Source organism: Barbatula barbatula (assembly GCF_947034865.1).
Source record: "Barbatula barbatula genome assembly, chromosome: 10".
NCBI classification, from domain to species: Eukaryota; Metazoa; Chordata; class Actinopteri; order Cypriniformes; family Nemacheilidae; genus Barbatula; species Barbatula barbatula.
Genome location: NC_136773.1, coordinates 18811036 through 18828908, shown reverse-complemented (window position 1 = coordinate 18828908; position 17873 = coordinate 18811036). Strand labels below are relative to the sequence as shown.

Genomic DNA, 17873 nt, shown 5'->3' with positions numbered 1-17873 from the left:
TATCACAAAGCATATCACAGATGCCACTTAGTGCCATTTAACTGGTGCCCTCACTACGCAACTCTCCACTGATGACATCATAAAGAATCTGTCTACTGATGACATCATTCCGATTTTTAGATGTGCTCATAACAGAGAAAAAGAGTAAAGCAAGACTCATAACAACAACCTTCCAGTCTTGTGTAAACATTCAAATAAGAAATGGCCACTGTGCTTCATTTGATACAGGCATATCTGCTTATAGCATAGCTTATATCTATGGCAAACATTTGTTTGTGAACGCATGATTGAGAATGTCACTGTCTAATACAGTTCTCCATCTGTTCCGTAAGACAGAAAGTGTCTCAAATCTATAATGTTGACTTTTTCCCCTATAACATTTAGGTTCTGAAATTTCACCCTGCTATTGTTTTATCTTTTAATCATAAGCCCTATTCGGATGGAAGCAAGGCGACCGTATCATGACATCATTCACAAGTGAGAACGTTAACGTCAAAAAAGTATCCTTGTGCTCAATAAGGGTAAGAAGAGTGAAGCAAGCCTTGAACAAATTACCTTCCGATTATGGGCAAACAGAACAGGCCACATTTGCCCTAACTCACCTATCCCAACAGCTTAAAATGTCAGATGATGACAGAACCTAGGCAGGACTCACAGCCTCAACCTACAGAACACACTTGAAGTTTAGTTCGGAACGGGGCACGGTTCGCATGAAAAATTGCTAATGTGAAAGCTGTCAAGCGTACCTGGTGCGCATCTGGCTACCGATCCCGAGAGTACCTGGGGAGGTGGTCCAAGTTTGGTTGCTCTCGAACTGTGAAGCGTGTTTCTCTCCGGGAACAATTTCACTCAAGCTGAAAATTGTCTTAGGGAGCACTAACCACCAGGCCATAGAACTTTGCTTGTGGCCAATGTCTGAACTGGTTCTACTTCAAAACCTGACCATCATAGCAGAGGAAACGGTATCTGACAGCTGAGAATGTTCCTGTCAGATACCGTGCTCTGTTCCATTGGGTAGACAGTTTGTTAATGTCTGAAACTTTCACAGCTCACACTCTATCTGACAAAAAGTAAGCCTACTATACTACATTTTTACATTATACCAGGAGAAACCTATCCCAAGAGCTCAAAATGTATATGTCAGAAAAGGTTCCCCTGTGATTTAATAGACCAAAGAACCTAGGTGGGACTCAAAACCTCAACCTTTAGAACACACTTGGGGCGCTATCCACTAGGCCACAGACCTTTGCTTGTTGCCAGGTCCTGTACTTGTTTTCTTCTACTTCAACACCTAACCAGCATAACAGGGCGAATGGTATCTGACAGCTGAATTGTTCCTCTCAGAAACCGTTCCCCTCCTTTCGATTGTATCGACAGTTCAAGCAGGTCGGAAACCTTTTGGAAAATCAGTTTGAGCAGTATCTGTAATGTTTTGTCATGGCTAACAGCAGGATGATGACATTCACATTATAGTGGGGCTGTAACCTATGTCAAGCCCCATGTTTCTGTCATGTTTGCATGTTTCTTTTTTGATTCTTGATTCATTAAGAGTAAATAAATTGATTAGATTTTTATAATTGATAAAAAGGTCATGATCAACACTTTGACAACGATGAAAGATTTGTTCACAGTATACAAAAAACTTAACAGCCTTTTATTTTTTCTTTGTCAAACTTGGAAATCCTTTCCAAGACAAAGTAGTGCACATTATTGTTTCAAACACTAAAAATGTTAACTCTCACTAATTTACATCCACAAATTGCATTATAATCTACATCTTCACATTTCTGGAAGCATTTTTTGTACTGGTTTATCTAAGAATTCTACGCAATGAGAAATGTTTACAGATATAATCAGCATTACAGGCTTACGGTGGTACTACAGCATATACCAATAGGTCCCGGTCAACAATCTTACTGTGGTGCTACGGTAAATACCTGTGTGTTTCAATGTTCTTTTATGGAAAAATGCTGCTGAGATGTTTTTCTTTGCTCAAGTGATCTGATAAATGGTCCGATGGCACTTTGAGGAAAGTTCTACGGAAAGTCTCTGTACCGGTTAAATTTGAGAAGACTCTAGATAAAGAGTAGAGTTCTTGACCCGAGGCTGTTGGGAATCCTGCTTCAGCAGAGAATTGACAGCATTCTCAATCTCCAACATCCATGCTTTCTGAAATATACATTATTCTCAGTCACATTTTTAAATATTATCAAATCTATTATTCATAATAACAGAAGTGCATATTTACCTTTACAGATTCAGCCTGGGCTTGTAGAATGAAGACTCCGATGCACTGCTGATAGCGATTCTGATGCATTATTATGAAAGAATTAGGAAGTCCAGATGCTGAAAGATTAAAAACAAAGCCGTCTGTAAGCACTGATGATTAAGAGAGGGTTTTTCTATCGTTGTCAGTCTTGGGCACATGAGCCTATCCCCTATGGAAGTGTACCTGTATTGCTACGTGATTACATAATTACTGTATTAAATGACCTGAAGCTAAAAAGTGTTTAACTGCATGCACGCATGTGTTGTAAACACCTGTGGCATTGAGCTGGTCGATGTTCTTTAACTGAAGGCGGTCCAGGGAGATGGGCTGATCCAGAACAGTGAAACTGCAGCCGTCTTGCAATAAGATTTCAACCTCCTGGCCCACAACTGGACGCAAAGGGTTCTGGTCCACAGCACTAGACTTCTACAATAGAAACAGAATAATCGGGTTATATTTACTGTTTTAGAGTTTTGGCCATACCAGAATGCACTTTGATTTTAAGTATTTTTTGTCTGATTCAGAATAACATCATCTTAAGGGGTCTTTACATTGTTTTCTCCGCTAGGATCCACATATAACATTAGTAATGTTAAGCACACATATTTAATATCACATATTAAAATGAGCTGAATAAATTAGTTTTGATGAGTTGAAGGAACACAAAAACATTTGAAATAAAACACGGGCAGCTTATTTGTTTTCCTTACCTTTTTTCATCCTCCATCTGACACTTTCTTTTAACAGACAATTCGTTTTTTAATTGTTGCCTTAGAATTATAAAGTTCTACATGCGTTCGTTCGGAGTAATTTTGAGATATTCAGCTGAAAATTTGCTGTGCCCTCAAAATTACTCAACACACAGGCATTCATGTCTAAACCGCTGGCAAAAAATAGTGAATACACACCTAAGTGAAAAATGTCCAAACTGGGTCCAACTAGCCACGTTCCCTCCCCGGTGTCATGTGATTTGTTAGTGTTACAAGGTCTCAGGTGTGAATGGGGAGCAGGTGTGTTAAATTTGGTGTTATCGCTCTCACTCTCTCATACTGGTAACTGGAAGTTCAACATGGCACTTCATGGCAAAGAACTCTCTGAGGATCTGAAATGATTTGACATCATCCATAGCAACGAGGTCAACCCCACCACCCCTGTTAGCTTAAGATTTCTTTCTGTTCCTTGGTAAAAGTTGCTCTCAGCAGCCTTGTGAATTGGTGGAAACTCTTAAATAAAACCTTTTATTGCCGTTTCGGAGAGCTCTTAGTGTTAAGATCAAATGTTTTGTGAATATGAGCGAATTTTAGTTAGGTATATGACGGACATTTCAACACATTATTGCTGGCACCATCTAGATGTTGTTGGTTTAGACAGAAAGCAGCTACTCTAATCTGACCTAGACTTTATTCCAACGAAGGTGGGACAGGTAATATTACTTTATAGAGATGAGTATGCCTGAAATAACATGATAATGTTTATTGTTGTAATTAAGACTTATGACATTATTGACTATTTGGCCTTAAATCGTATTATGAGGGTTCATGTTGGAATAAGTAAGCTAGTGCTGCTGGATAGTGTTGTGTCTATAAATATCAAAATAAACTCCTCAACAAAATAGAAAAAATCCTGTAGTTTGAGGTCCTCTCCTTGACAAAAGTATCAATAAAACAGACAACCTTGAGGTTTCTTTCAAACATTGTATTGTTCCATAGATATTTGCCACTGTCACTGAGGAGTCGGTCACATGACAAAGAAAGCTGAAAGAACCTTATAGAACCAATTTATAATTCGCTTTTGTGGATAGAACCTTTTTGTTTCCTTTAAAAAGTCCTAAAAAATACGTGGCATAATGTAAATAAGTTGTCACGCAATAAGAATATATGAATAACAACATTTTTACAGAAATGTCAATTCTAAGGCAACGAATTGTCTGATGTAATATATCCGAAACATTTTGCACTGATCCTTATTTAACATTTTAGCATGTCATTGGAGGAATAGCTTGAATCAATAATCCCTCCCAAACATCACCGTCAAATGTTCAGACGTTTGCCCACTCTCTGGTTTCAGTCAATACAGTGAGTGGGCTTTGACCAAAACAGTTAAGCCTTTTACTGTAATAACACCAAACAGAAGTCCCATTATATTTCTAAAACAATATCCAACTGCACCTTTTTGCTCCGCTTGATCTTAGTGATGAGAAGGAATTCGTCAAAGAGAAACAGGTAAACGTCATGCAGCTTTGTGTTTTCTGTACACAAAATGAAGAATAATGCAAGTTAACACAACTCAGTTTGAATGCAAAAGGACCAATTAAGAAGAGTTTATTTCCATTTGACCTATTAGAACGAGCCTGCCGTCATACAGAAGACTTCGATGAGACACCAGGTTCTCCAAGGTCACAGCTTTTAACAAGTGCTTCAGATTCTGTGAAGAGTCAAATACACGTAGCCGATAAATAGAGATTAAGTGAAGCTGACGTGCCATCAAGTTCAATAAGGGCTTTTGAAACAGACCTCAGGGACATGTGCTCTCTTCTCTCTCTCCCACACGGGAAGCCACACCAGAACTTCCTTCAGCCGCTTGACCTTCTGATAGTTGTCCAACCACTTCACTTTGCCCTCAAGGTCATCTGTACAAAGAAAGAGAGAGGGGGTGGGGGAATCATTGTATCCTCAACCTCCACAAAAAGGTTGTTTATAATGAGTTAAAGGCTTCATCCACACCTCCCAAACAAACATTGCTGCTTTTGTACAAACAATCACAGATCCTGTTTTGGATGACAATTGATTCTGATCATTCTAGATTCTTCAAACTCAGTTCCCCATAAAAACTATTTTATTAACAATGACACACAATGATGGTTGTATGGATCCCACGCCCATCAGACAACTCTTCATGCGCTCATAGACTCGTAAAAATGCCAAAACGTCACACAAGGAAGCAATGCAGAACAAAAAACACACCCTTGAAGTGTGTTGAAATAAATTGAGGCCATCCTGGAATGTTTTGGATTTTGCGTAGACGACATGCGTGTCCTTTACATTAAAAGGATCCTTGGGTATAGAGCGATGTATGGCTTAATGTATGAACAATGGCACTGACTTTATAATTGTGAAATAAAAACAGTATTCTGTCACAGTATTCATAAACTTTGAAAATATATTTTTACTTGGAGGCCGCTATTTTTTGGCGTCGAAATCTGTGACGTCAAATGGTTGCTACCTTAACCTGTTCTTTTTCGCAACAGCAAAGCACATACGTTTTCCATATATAACATATATATAAACACACAGGGACAGTAGGTGGCGGTATGTCCTCTTGACACAAGCGTTCAGTATCAGTAAGCGTCTGTTCAATGTAAGCCTGCATGAAAACATAGCTTTAAACTACCGCCTTTAAGACATTTAAGACTATTTAAGACATCCGCATCCACCATAATCGTATACTTATTTTCTTTCTTTCTTACTTATTTTAGCAATGTATATGTATTTATATATTATCCTCAAGACCCTTTTATTTACTGAAGAACTGATTAGTGTGTCTGTGTTTAGTTTGGCGGCCTACCTGTGCGTTGCTTTTCTGTCATTGAAAAAGAAAATGGCGTAATACATTTAGTTTTTTTTAAGAATTGAAAATATTTGATGCGTTTCTAACAACAAACGCTAGTAGTGTAAGGCTATTACAACGCATTAAGCCATACATCTCTCTATACACCAGGTTCCCTTTAAGTAACAGCAAATCAGTCTCTACTTAGCAGATGCACTTATCCAAAGTGACAGGGTTTTATATTTAGCAGAATTCAAATGGTCATTAAATCAAATGTTATTTTGTTTTATACAAATATTTGAAAATAATCTGTATATGACATAGGAATGCAGTATTACACAATTCATGTAATCTCACTTCTTATCAAAACAATATAAGTTATTTATGACAAGGTGTGTGTCATATTCCAGGATGATAACTAGTCGTTCACATGACAGTTGTGACGCTGTACACATTTTGTGTACACACATTCATCTGACATCTCCCAGTCAAAAATACCTCTCGCCTACTCGCACTTTTGCAACCGTTACGGTTTTGTTTTTTTAAGAGCGGCTGTGACTAGCAGTTAGAGAACTGGAAGAGTTACCTGTCACTCGTTTTGATTCCAAGTTTGACATGAGCAACACAGACAAGATCAAGGAATATTCTAAAACAATATATTGGCAAATTCACATAAAGTCTATGGTCACATAAACAACCCAAATCTCAAAATAATGTGCTAACTGGTTTATATATTCATATTTAGACAGTTTTGAAGAGAAAATATGTTGCTAGTTTTCTTGTCGTGTAGGACCCAGAAGACATTATTGACATTGGAGGTGTAAGAAAGTAAGATGATGAATATTAAAGCTGCAATCCTTTCTTTTGGGGGGGGGGTAAAAAAACAAGAAACAATCCGTGTTCAACTTCGGGCCAGACATGTGCGTCTGATGAAACCGTCTATGCAGCAATCGAATCTGTCTGGTACGATTTCACGAGAAATGTCAGTTTGAGAAATGAAAAGTAACCAGCAATTATATGTTTCAAACAGAGATACAGATACCGAGATAAAGGAAACACAAATACAGGTGATACGGAGACAAGAAATGTTACTGATTGCAGCTTTAATATGACATGTAGATTGAAATCGATGTTGACTTCAAATTATATTACAGTCCAAGCATAGAGTCATGTGAAGTCTAGTGGTTGGAAGCGTTTGAAACGGACCCTGAGGACATCTGTGTTTTTCTCTCCCACCCAGGAAGTCACGCCAGAACTCCCTTCAGCCACTTGACCTTCTGATACTTGTCTAACCACTTCACTTTGCCCTTAAGGTCATATGAAGTCTAGGGTTTGGTCAATTTAGAAGATTGAAACGGAGAGAGTCCTACAGTATGTAAACACAATACGCCCCAGGTAGACATGTGGTGAGAAAAAAGTCCTAATATAGTCAGGGAGAGGTGGAGAAAACTTACAGATGGCTGTGTCGACTAGTTCCACAATGTTCTGTAGTGTGCTCTCCTCTGCCTCTGAACAGCCCTTCTTTCCTATATTCTTCAACAGCAGAGGGTACCGCGTAAACCTCTGCAGAGGAACCACCAGCAGATCCTTCAACTGCAGCCTGCGGCAGTGCTCGCTGCGTTCACACCACTAACCAAGATAAAGAGAGATATCTGAGTTCAAATTTAAGATTTTTCTCTGACTTATATTCAGATCTACTGTGAGTACAGTAAGTGAGTGGGACGAAATGGGCCATAATGTTGAGACAGTTTAGGATTACAATGAAAGAAATCTTAAATGGCACCAGATGATGTCATGGGTGGTGAGGGAGTGGTAGCTATGTCAACGATCTCATTGACCAAAGATGCGGTCACCGTGTTCCAGCATGTCGAGCAACGGCCCTTGACAACCATCTGATGCCCTGTTCCCTAGATCTTGTCAGAGCGTTCAAACCAAGCCCTGATTTGCCGTGTGGAATCACGCTCGCCACGGTTACCTTCACAAAAGTGCCAAAGTCCTCTCTAAACTTCAGGCTGTCCAGATAAAGGATGGCTGTGCTGTAATTTAAGCAGTATTTCTGTAGACAATGGCAAATGCTTTCACCAAACGCCTGCAAAAGTCAACAGTCAATATGGGAGAGATCAGAATAGGACAATAGAGACAACGTTCTGATTTATTTGAGATTACACAGCAAATAAGGAACAAAAGTTCAGTTTTCTAGAACGACCGTTTGATAAATGACTAATACAGCTGCGGGTTCAGGTCTCATTTATTGTATCCCACACAAGCAATCGTTAACCTGCAGTTATTTTTAAATACTGGGTTCTGTTTAAAGGTCACTGATGACTTTTATTCAATGTCAAAAGCAGTTTTAGAATGCAGAAAGAAAAATACACCCATAATTCCTTGCTTAATATATAAGATATTATGTAACAAAAAAAGATCAAACGATTGTAATATGGGCAATAAATGTTTTTTATACTTGTACTCTGCGTGTAGAGGACAACAGTACAGTCAGGGTGAAATTTTGTTCCTTTTGGACTCGACACATGGTACGACACAACCAATGAAAGAAAGATCACCCAATGGGCTCTTACCTTTTTGAGGAGTTCCAAAAGAATCTGACTACTATACGAGTCTGGATTTATCCACAATTGCTTAATGACACGCAAGAGACTAGTGAGAAAGCCAAAGCTAACCTGCAATAAAGTAAAAAACATTGAAAGCATTCAATGGATTTATTCCATAGGCAAGAGATGAGATTTCATTTATTAATATTGTATTCATATTTTTTAACTCTAACCAAGCAAAGCTCATTTAGATTTGCAAAAATCCTCCAAGAATCAATGTCCTGTAGGCCCCCTTTCATCTGCAGGTCTGACAGTGTGGTCAAAAACACCTTCAAGCAACACAAATGCACATTTCAACTGAAATGCAATTGAAATATATTTTTCTAATAAATCTGACACGATATTGCATATGCAGTTATCACTTTATAATCAAATCAGTTATCATTTCAGCATAATTTACCAGTTATTAACTGTTTTGTAACCTATGCTGTGGAATGTCATTCAGATAAAACAATGTAGTTGATGTTTGTGTTTGTCTTCAGACCTCTTTTAAAACCATGAGCTGATCGAGGAAGTAGACACATTCACTGGTAAACAGCTCCCAGATGGCCTCCTGCTTTCTGTAAGCTTCAGGATTCTTTGCTGCTCCCAGCTCAGAGCGACCTCTCAAAAACTCCTCTAAAGACATATCCTGAAAACAGAGGTGATGAAGCCTTATATTTATAGAATTTTTAAATATCTCTCTATTAGGCAATTAGTTATGAACTCACACCTTATACGTCTGAAAGTCTGTGTCCCTCCACTCCTGAACCTGAATGCCGGCCAAACACTTGTCAATGTCTGCGACGCTGCAAGCCTTCCCATTTGTCTGCTGGAAAACAGCACTCACATTTATTCAACATCACATTGCCTTCCACTTCATCTCTTTTGTATTTGATCATAAACTGTGGAACAGATTGCATAGAAATTTGATAGCAACATTTCTGAGCTCTGCTGGACCTGCTCGTGTTGGTGTTGTTTACGGGTAATGGAATTGGTGTGCTGGGGGTGGAGGGAGGTTAGAGGGGTTAGCATGCAAATCTAATTGCGCACAAAGTGGGTCAGTGAACACTATGTACGGAACATCAACATGACACAAAGCAGCTGAAACCCTATGACCCAAAATATCTGCAGGTACAAGAACACAACACAACACAACCAGATCAAACAGTCATGGCAGAGACATTCAGCTTCACTGAAACGTTTGAATATGAGAAACTTACTGTTCCACGCCTTGAAAAGGGCCACTTTGATTTCTTAGTGTCTGTAAAAATGTACAAAAACATTGATTCAGTATTGTAAAGTTATTACAAAAGTGTTTTTCCAGATTTCATTCTGTGGGTATAGAAGCATATGTAGTTACATCATTTGTCAACATCAATAAAGCTCCTACCTGAAAAAGATGATTTATTTAAAATATCAGCCATGCCATTGGACACAAATAAATCTCCAGGGGAAACATCCAATCCGGGAAGACTCACAACCGTAGAGCTCCGCCTCCTCTCCTGCAGCCTGAGAAAAATGAGATCAGTAGAGAATGGTCAGCTGTGGCCTGATGGTTAGAGAGTTGGGCTTGTGATCAGAAGGTTGCTGGTTCTACTCTCAGTGCCAGCAGGTCATGACTGAAGTGCCCTTGAGCAAGGCACCTTACCCCTGATTGCTCTGCAGTAAGTGTCACTGTAGAAAACTACTTGTAAGTCGCTTTGGATAAAAGCGTCTGCTAAATGAATAAATGTAAAATGTAGAACAGGTGAGTTCAGAGGACTCTAAGGTCTTTAAAATCATGCATGATGAACTTAATGCTCGGCCACTGAAACAACACCAGCTGGTTAAAACAAGACTAAATATCTTGACACAATACATGTCACTTTTCTTGTTATGAAAATGCCTTTAATTTAAGATATTTTAAATATTTTTACAAGAAAACAAGACAAAAATGCTTAGGACGAATATCATTTTTTGCATTTTTGCTGTTCTAATGGCAGTAATTAGACCAGTCACTTCTTGCTCATTTTGAATCTCAAAAGTCAAAATGTTTTCATTTAGAGTTTTAATAGGAAAGAAGTATTGAGGGGTGATTCAATCTACAGTAAGTTACTTGCAAACCTGCTGCAAAACTACAGCAAAGTTTTACAGTGTACCTTTACTCCTGGCCAAAACATCGAAGTCCTAAAAAAAGATTATTCCACAAAATATATTTAATAAACCCTCTCCAATGTGCTTTGTTAATCTCATTGTTACCAACTCATAGACCCAAGCCATAGCAACATTTAAAAGCAGACTTGGGTTATCACGAATTCAAAGAATTCCATTAAATAACACATTTATAACAAGCCTTGGTAGTATTAGGTGCTCGGAAATGTGTTCGATTGATAAAACAAAACCATGTTACAGCTGAACATGCATTTTTTTCTAATAACCTCACTGTATGGTAAATCTACAGGCCTATAATCAACAAACAGATATAAACAGTGGGATTGTAGTAGATCTACAGGAATGGTTGTCCAAAATCACATGTTCAATCCTATTGGTTGAGCTGCAAACATGTGTTTTCTAGTTCTCTTATAAGGGGTAAGCTTCCTTTTTAATAGGGGTAAGCTTCCTTTTTAACATAATTGTATGTTCAAATTCAGTTTTACTTTGCAGTGACAAATCTTTTGTCAAGAGATTTCAATTTAATGTGTCAATTTGTAACAAGATAACAAATGAAAATTGCTAATGTTTTGGAAACTAATCCGTATAAATTTCAGTCTAATCTTCTTTAATTGTGGAAAATATCACGATTCTATGGAAACCCTGCACCCAGTATCATTTATTGTATTGAATCATGAGCTGACTCTATAGTAACACCCGTAATATTGAATGATGAATTATACGATTATGAGATTATAATAATACTATTATTTTCATATTTTTTCAACACATTTGTCCGACACTTATTTATTGTGTTCTATTTCTGTATTTTAGTGTATGTTTTTTAAAGGGTGTTTCTGAAAATAAACCACTGATATTGGAATTCCAGTCCAGTTCAACACCGTTATGATGTAAATCTTCTAGTCGTGAGCTATACATAGCATGGCAAAGTGCATATGATGTATAATGATTTTGCTATCTTCTGCGCATGTGCTTGTCATGGTTCCTTTCTATTTTGTTTCCTGTTCTGCAAATGCTCCAGTTCAACATTTTGACAAAACAAATCCTAAGGGCTTTTAGGCAGTGGTTTGATCACAACTTGACAGGCTGGTTTCAATAGTCCCTCCCAGCTCTGTGCCAATCCATCTGTACTGACACTTATGGTAACCATACTGTATGTGCCAGTGTGTGATGTGTCAGTGAACTGCAACCTTGTCTTCCAACAAAGCAAACACTCCAACAAGTACAGCATTTACTTCCAACCCTAGCTGAAGGTCCAAACACGAAAACAACAAATGCAGTCACTATTATCAGTATTTTCGTGTCCCTTGCTTTAAATATGAGTACATATACCAATAAATACACGAGTCATACAGTTGCTAAGAGATAAGTATAGTTCAACATTACAAAGGTAACATCCCTTCCCATGGTGCCTGGCACGACGGGCCGCTCACATACCTTTTTAGCTCCGTACTCTCATCTGCATCATTTTGGTGCAAAATGTAGATACAAACTTGTGTTAACCACAGTTTGGTTTGCACGTACAAACAGATGGCAGTACATTACATTTAGAACTTCTCCAGCAAAAGTCACAAAGTGCATCTCGCTCATTGCTTTTTATCAACAATGCAATCTTGTTGCAGCGTAGCCGCCTACAATGAAACGGCCCTCTATGCCGACTTCCCAGCCCGGCGTGGCAGCAAAGAAGGGAGCTTTGTCCTCGCACCTCTGCGGAATTATGATGTCCCTGTAATATAACGGTCTCATCCAATCGCTGTCCGGGGATGAGCAAAGCAATCAGATGGGGCCATACTGTAATTAAGGCCACAATAGCTACCTAATCATCCACTGCTGAAAAGAAGCCCGTGGTCAGAGCGGGCCGATGGGGGGACAGTAGCACTAATGAGACTGTCTGGGCCGTACAGGGTCGAACCACGGGACCCTAATAACGCTCCCCTTAAGAGTTCGTGTAGAGCAAACAAAGCGGCAATACAATGGACAATGAACTTTTCCATATCCCAGCATGCATTGCTCCAGCACTCCACAGAAAAATGTGACCTACTCTGGCCTCATCATCAAACAAATTCCCATTTGCAAATTAAAAAAGTTGAGCAACAAGTGTTGGATGGGTTGTTTTTGTAAACAGAGAATTGATGGTTTGGTACAAAGTGTTTTGACAATTGGCTACAACGTGAGTGGGATATTGCTCAGTCATATGCAAATGTGACTCAGATGGGGATGGTATATGCAAATTGTGAGATAGAGACAGCTCACCTACCTTTTATGACCTGGCTCGTTCACCTGTAGGCAAAAGCAGGAGCAGAATGTGAGTATTCGGAGTAGTAAACAAACAGTGAAGTTGCACAACAGTCATCTTTTAATTTCAACTAAATTTCAAACACATTCTTCGTGCAGTATGTTATTGTTCAAGCTAAAGACTTTCCAGAAGTCTCACCTCTACAGAAACGTCCTCGTTTTATTGTGGTAACGCTTGGATGAATGTGTGGACGGAGTAAATGGGCTTTTCTTTTTTCTTTTATTCACTTGATCATTCATTGACCCTTCTATTATTTGGTGATTGTTGACTGCAGTGAATGGGGCCTCATCAGAGGAGCCCTCCCAACGGGATGGAGGGCTTGCTCAAAAGCTGTCAGTGCATGTAACTACTGATTCATTTGCTGTCAAAAGCTCTTATTGTGATCTGCTACCCCGGGAGTCATTCATTGACCGAAGGAAGAATGAATCTCAATACACACCACTACACTAACATTTAAAATCAAAATACTGTATTAACCTTAGCTCCATTGAAGTTGATCATAATATTTCTTAATCTTATGTCATTTTAACCTTGTATTTTCCTTTATTATTTAATTTCAAGATCTTTGGTAGGGTTATGGTTAAATAGTAATAAATTTCATGTTTTCATATTTGGACAACATGTTGCACATGTGACCCTATGGGTTCCCATTGGTCATATTAAATGTGCAATTTATTTGGAGTTTTTGTAAAGGCACCTTTAATTAACTTTGCGTGTGAATGTGTTTTATAAATAAACTTGTAATAATTCAATACTCTAAATTATAATCCCTGACCTTTATTATTGGAAACGTGCTGTGTGAAATGCTTTTTGAAGAACTTGTGTATACCTGCTCGCTCTCATCAGTGGAGCTCTCAGCATTATCATCCGAATCAACATCTTTTGAATCGCGAGACCCTTGACCGTTGCATATGACGCCATTGTCAAAAGTCTTTGATCTATGAGACCTGACTTTCCTTGAAGACACCAAGCTCCCTGTCTCGCCGTCTGACTTGACCGCCAGAGGAGACGGTGACAGGGGACTCCTCGGAGAAGGTGGCTCCTCTTCCAAAATGCCATCCGACCTGCCCTGGTCTCGGTAGGGCAGTCTAGTGCTCCTCATTCTCCTCAGAGTAGGAGACGTGGAGATCCGGGCCGGTGCTTGTCTATCGAACTGAAAGAAGTTTGTGGACAAGCCGTCATCCTCCGCGACCGAACCGTACCTCAGTCTGGGGGGCATCCTTCCCAAATCAATTCGCATTAACAAAGGATTCCTCGTTTGCGTCTCTTTGTCATCGGTTTGTCCACACTGAGTTTCAGTTTGGGTTTGCGCGTCTGTTACTTTTACGTTCTCGTTCCATTCTATATAACTCCAGTCCAAGGTTTTATCCACTTCCTTCCCGTTTTCTCTTATGAAGGCATAATTCAGCTCAGTCATTTTGAGCAATACGGCATTATATCCAACAACAGAAGGCAGATTAGGAATCAGACGCGGGTTTGGCTAGAGTCGTTCCCACAAAAACGCGTCCAATTCCAACCCATGTCTCTCTGGGAGTTCAGAGAGTTTCTGGAAAACAGTAAAGGATTAGTGAGGCCACCCATGCAGTACGTATGTTTTACTTCTTGTAGAAATGGCTTTTGACTATTCTATACAGTTAATCCGCGTTGCTTAAGAAGATCAGGACTCAGACATTGAAAGCTCCCATGAACGTTATGCAATTTTCGAATAATTACAGAGATTACCTTTTATTAGTAGGAATAAGTCTAAATCCACATAAGTAATACATCCTTCACCCATTTTCATTTGTATTCCTTAAAAAACAGAATGGAATCTAGTTTAACCAGAGACAATCTTACAATAACAGTGTATCAATTCTCTGTATTAATGGTGACACTGCAGCTGTCATGATTCTGCTCCATCATGTCATGTTTTCTTAGTGTAGTGGCAGGATCATGACAGAACCTCATGTTAAATGTGGAGAGAGATAATTATTGTTCTTATGGCCTTCCATAATCTCTCTCCGGTCTCGTCTTTGTTCCCATCCTCTCGTTACCCTCTTTATTGATTAATGCCTTTCACCTGTTTCCCTCTTGATTTGCTCCCTTATTTAATGCCCTTGTGTCTTCTGTCTTGTGCTGGTTCATTGTGGTTTGTGTGGTGAGTTCCTGTTGTGTTAGTTTAGTTATTTGTAGTTTATGTCAACAGTTTATTCAAGTCTTGTTTATGTGCAGTTAGTTTTAGTCCTGTTCTGTCTTGTCATTATATTCCCTTGTTATGTTACCCCCACGTGGGTCTATGTTTTATTATTTATTAAATATATGTTAACCCCTTAACCGCTGTCTGCACCTGGGTCCTCTCTCCGTGTCTCACCACCCGAGAACCATGACAGAATGAACCAGCCATAATCGGACCCAGCAGACAGAGGGATCGTTGTGGCAGCAGTTGAGGCTGCCGGATTCCCCTCCAGGGCTTGAGGCTGCCGGATTCCCCTCCAGGGTTAGAGGTTGCCGGACTCCCTTCCAGGGTCGAGAACGCCGGACTCCCTCCTGAGTCGGGGCCGCCGGACTCCCTACCAGGGTTGAGACTGCCGGATTCCTGCTCAGGGCCGAGACCGCCGGACTGCCTTACAGGGTTGAGACTGCCGGTCTTCCCTCCAGGGTCGAAGCCGCTGGAATCCTGTGGCCACCAAAGATCCCCAGCCGGGCATTCCAGGTCGGTGCAGCTGGGCATTCCAGGTCGGTGCAACCGGGCATCCAGGTCGGTGCAGCCGGGCATTTCCGCCCGGTGGAGCTGGGCACTTTCCTGCTTGGCGGAGCCGGGCATTCCAGCCCGGTGCATGCGGCCATTCCAGCCCGGTGTATGCGGCCATTCCAGCCCAGTGCATCCTGTTCATGTCTGCCGGCTCTCCTGTTCATGTCTGCCGGCTATCGTGTTCGTATCTGCCGGCCATCCTGTTCATGTCTGCCGGCTAGTGTTTTCGTGTCTGCCGGAGCTACCCAGTCCGTGTCTGCCCATGTTTGGACTTCCCTTTGGACTCTTGTGTGCCCCTTCCCTTGGACTCTTGTGCTTGCCCGTTCTGATTTATTGTATTATCATTTTGCCACTGTCACAGTCTGTCTTGTCTTGTTTGTGCCTTGAGGAGCATCAGGTTGCTGCTCCTTAAGAAGAGGCTTCTGTCATGATTCTGCTCCATCATGTCATGTTTTCTTAGTGTAGTGGCAGGATCATGACAGAACCTCATGTTAAATGTGGAGAGAGATAATTATTGTTCTTATGGCCTTCCATAATCTCTCTCCGGTCTCGTCTTTGTTCCCATCCTCTCGTTACCCTCTTTATTGATTAATGCCTTTCACCTGTTTCCCTCTTGATTTGCTCCCTTATTTAATGCCCTTGTGTCTTCTGTCTTGTGCTGGTTCATTGTGGTTTGTGTGGTGAGTTCCTGTTGTGTTAGTTTAGTTATTTGTAGTTTATGTCAACAGTTTATTCAAGTCTTGTTTATGTGCAGTTAGTTTTAGTCCTGTTCTGTCTTGTCATTATATTCCCTTGTTATGTTACCCCCACGTGGGTCTATGTTTTATTATTTATTAAATATATGTTAACCCCTTAACCGCTGTCTGCACCTGGGTCCTCTCTCCGTGTCTCACCACCCGAGAACCATGACAGCAGCGTGGGAAACAAAGCACCTGATCCTTCTCTAAAACATGGCATAGGTTAGGTTTACATGAAAGATAAAAGAAGCGTCCACTTTATTACCTAGCGACATACACTATAATGTATACTACACTATAATGCGGTGTAAACAATAAATACATTTTATTTGTTTTTAAGAGGCTACGCGCTCGATTCATCAAATAAATAAACAAACGGCAATCGCTATCCAAAGTGTATAGACGCTAACGTGGTTATATATGACAAACACAGATGACGATTATTTAAGTTTCTGACACTTACGTTTTTTGGGTGTCCGGAGTTGCGATGGGTGAGCAGGGAACCTGCTGGTAAAAGCACCAGAGCTGGACCAGAAGCGCGGTGTTTCAGAACATTTACAATAATAAAAAACCTCACAGTTCAGAAGTGACAGTAAACAACAAAGTCATATTTGTTTAGAGTGAAATAAGCGCGTGATTTAAAGCGAATATTTCCCTCTGGCTTAGCGTGTATTGTGTATGAGGTGGGACTAGATGTTGCCCGAGGTCAGAGGAGGTGGAGCGTAGCTGTATTGTGTTGATACGTGCGTGTGAGTATGAAGCGTGATCCCAACTGCCTTGAGTGATGATGACCTCATATTTCCCTCGCAAGACAGCCGAGAAAGTGGAAGGCAGGTAAAAGAGGTCAAGTCGCAGTCTGACGTAGGCAACAACCTCATGGAAACTTTGAGCAAATATCAAGCGTGTCTTCTTTCGCAAGAGCATTCGATCGGGATGATGCTGAGATAAAGCACATCACTGTCTAGTTCATATATTTATTATTCAATCGAGTGTAACCACTCACCTAAATTGTGACATAAAATACTTGAAGAACATGAGAAAAGACAGATATTCCATGTATTTACTGTGATAATTGTCATATAGATTGCGTGCAGTGTAACTCGGATATTTCATAGACTGGGGGGGAGTTAATGATAAAATGAAACCAAGATAAAACAAGCAATATTTAAAGCTTGTTTATTATTAGTTACATTTCTTTAAATGTATATTTTTATTATATTATTAATAAATTGTTTATCAGCAACGCTTTATATAATATTGGTGTAAAATATATTTTCTCGGTGAGTGTCAATTTGTGTTCATGACGTCATGAAACAAGACTTTGCTGGTGAGCATGTGACTTTTGTGATCAAACAAACCGACACTAGATGGCAGTGCAGGTAAGCTTGTTATTAGATCATCCAGCACCCCCTTTAAACCATAAGTGGCTTGGATAAACATGGCTATAACGATTGTTACATACTGTATAACATTCCTGCATAAAGTGGAAATGCCATTTTTAAAATCATATCCTTTAAAGAATTTCAAAACGAGACATTTATCCATTTCAACA

The 17873-nt window shown here is 39.9% G+C and overlaps 1 protein-coding gene across 3 annotated transcripts; it reads right to left on the bottom strand.

Annotated features, from left to right (window-relative positions):
• Positions 1-1633: 1633 nt before the first annotated feature.
• On the bottom strand, positions 1634-17185 carry plekhg7 (pleckstrin homology domain containing, family G (with RhoGef domain) member 7). 3 transcript variants are annotated; one of them, XM_079466097.1, is made up of 17 exons: positions 16785-17185; positions 13683-14399; positions 12815-12837; positions 9797-9915; positions 9627-9667; positions 9137-9235; positions 8909-9055; positions 8598-8693; positions 8392-8493; positions 7791-7904; positions 7270-7444; positions 4783-4898; positions 4606-4693; positions 4438-4517; positions 2542-2695; positions 2249-2346; positions 1634-2169 (listed from the first exon to the last, which is right to left on the bottom strand). In XM_079466097.1, exons 2-17 carry the CDS (start codon positions 14268-14270, stop codon positions 2059-2061), a joined length of 2151 nt encoding a protein of 716 aa, XP_079322223.1. In that variant the 5' UTR covers positions 14271-14399; positions 16785-17185; the 3' UTR covers positions 1634-2058. The 3 variants fall into 3 exon arrangements, with proteins under 3 accessions (XP_079322223.1, XP_079322225.1, XP_079322224.1); XM_079466099.1 differs by having other exon boundaries at positions 9137-9232; positions 16785-17038; XM_079466098.1 differs by lacking the exon at positions 16785-17185 and adding an exon at positions 14576-14644.
• Positions 17186-17873: the final 688 nt, after the last annotated feature.

Bases quoted from the DNA above. Each gene is read 5' to 3' on its own strand.
- plekhg7 (XM_079466097.1), bottom strand. From the start codon at position 14,270: ATGACTGAGCTGAATTATGCCTTCATAAGAGAAAACGGGAAGGAAGTG. The intron at 4,899-7,269 runs GTAAGTTTTCTC...TTCTTTGTACAG, and splicing joins ACTAGTCGACACAGCCATCT to ATGACCTTGAGGGCAAAGTG. The intron at 4,694-4,782 runs GTCTGTTTCAAA...GACTCTTCACAG, and splicing joins AGAGAGCACATGTCCCTGAG to AATCTGAAGCACTTGTTAAA.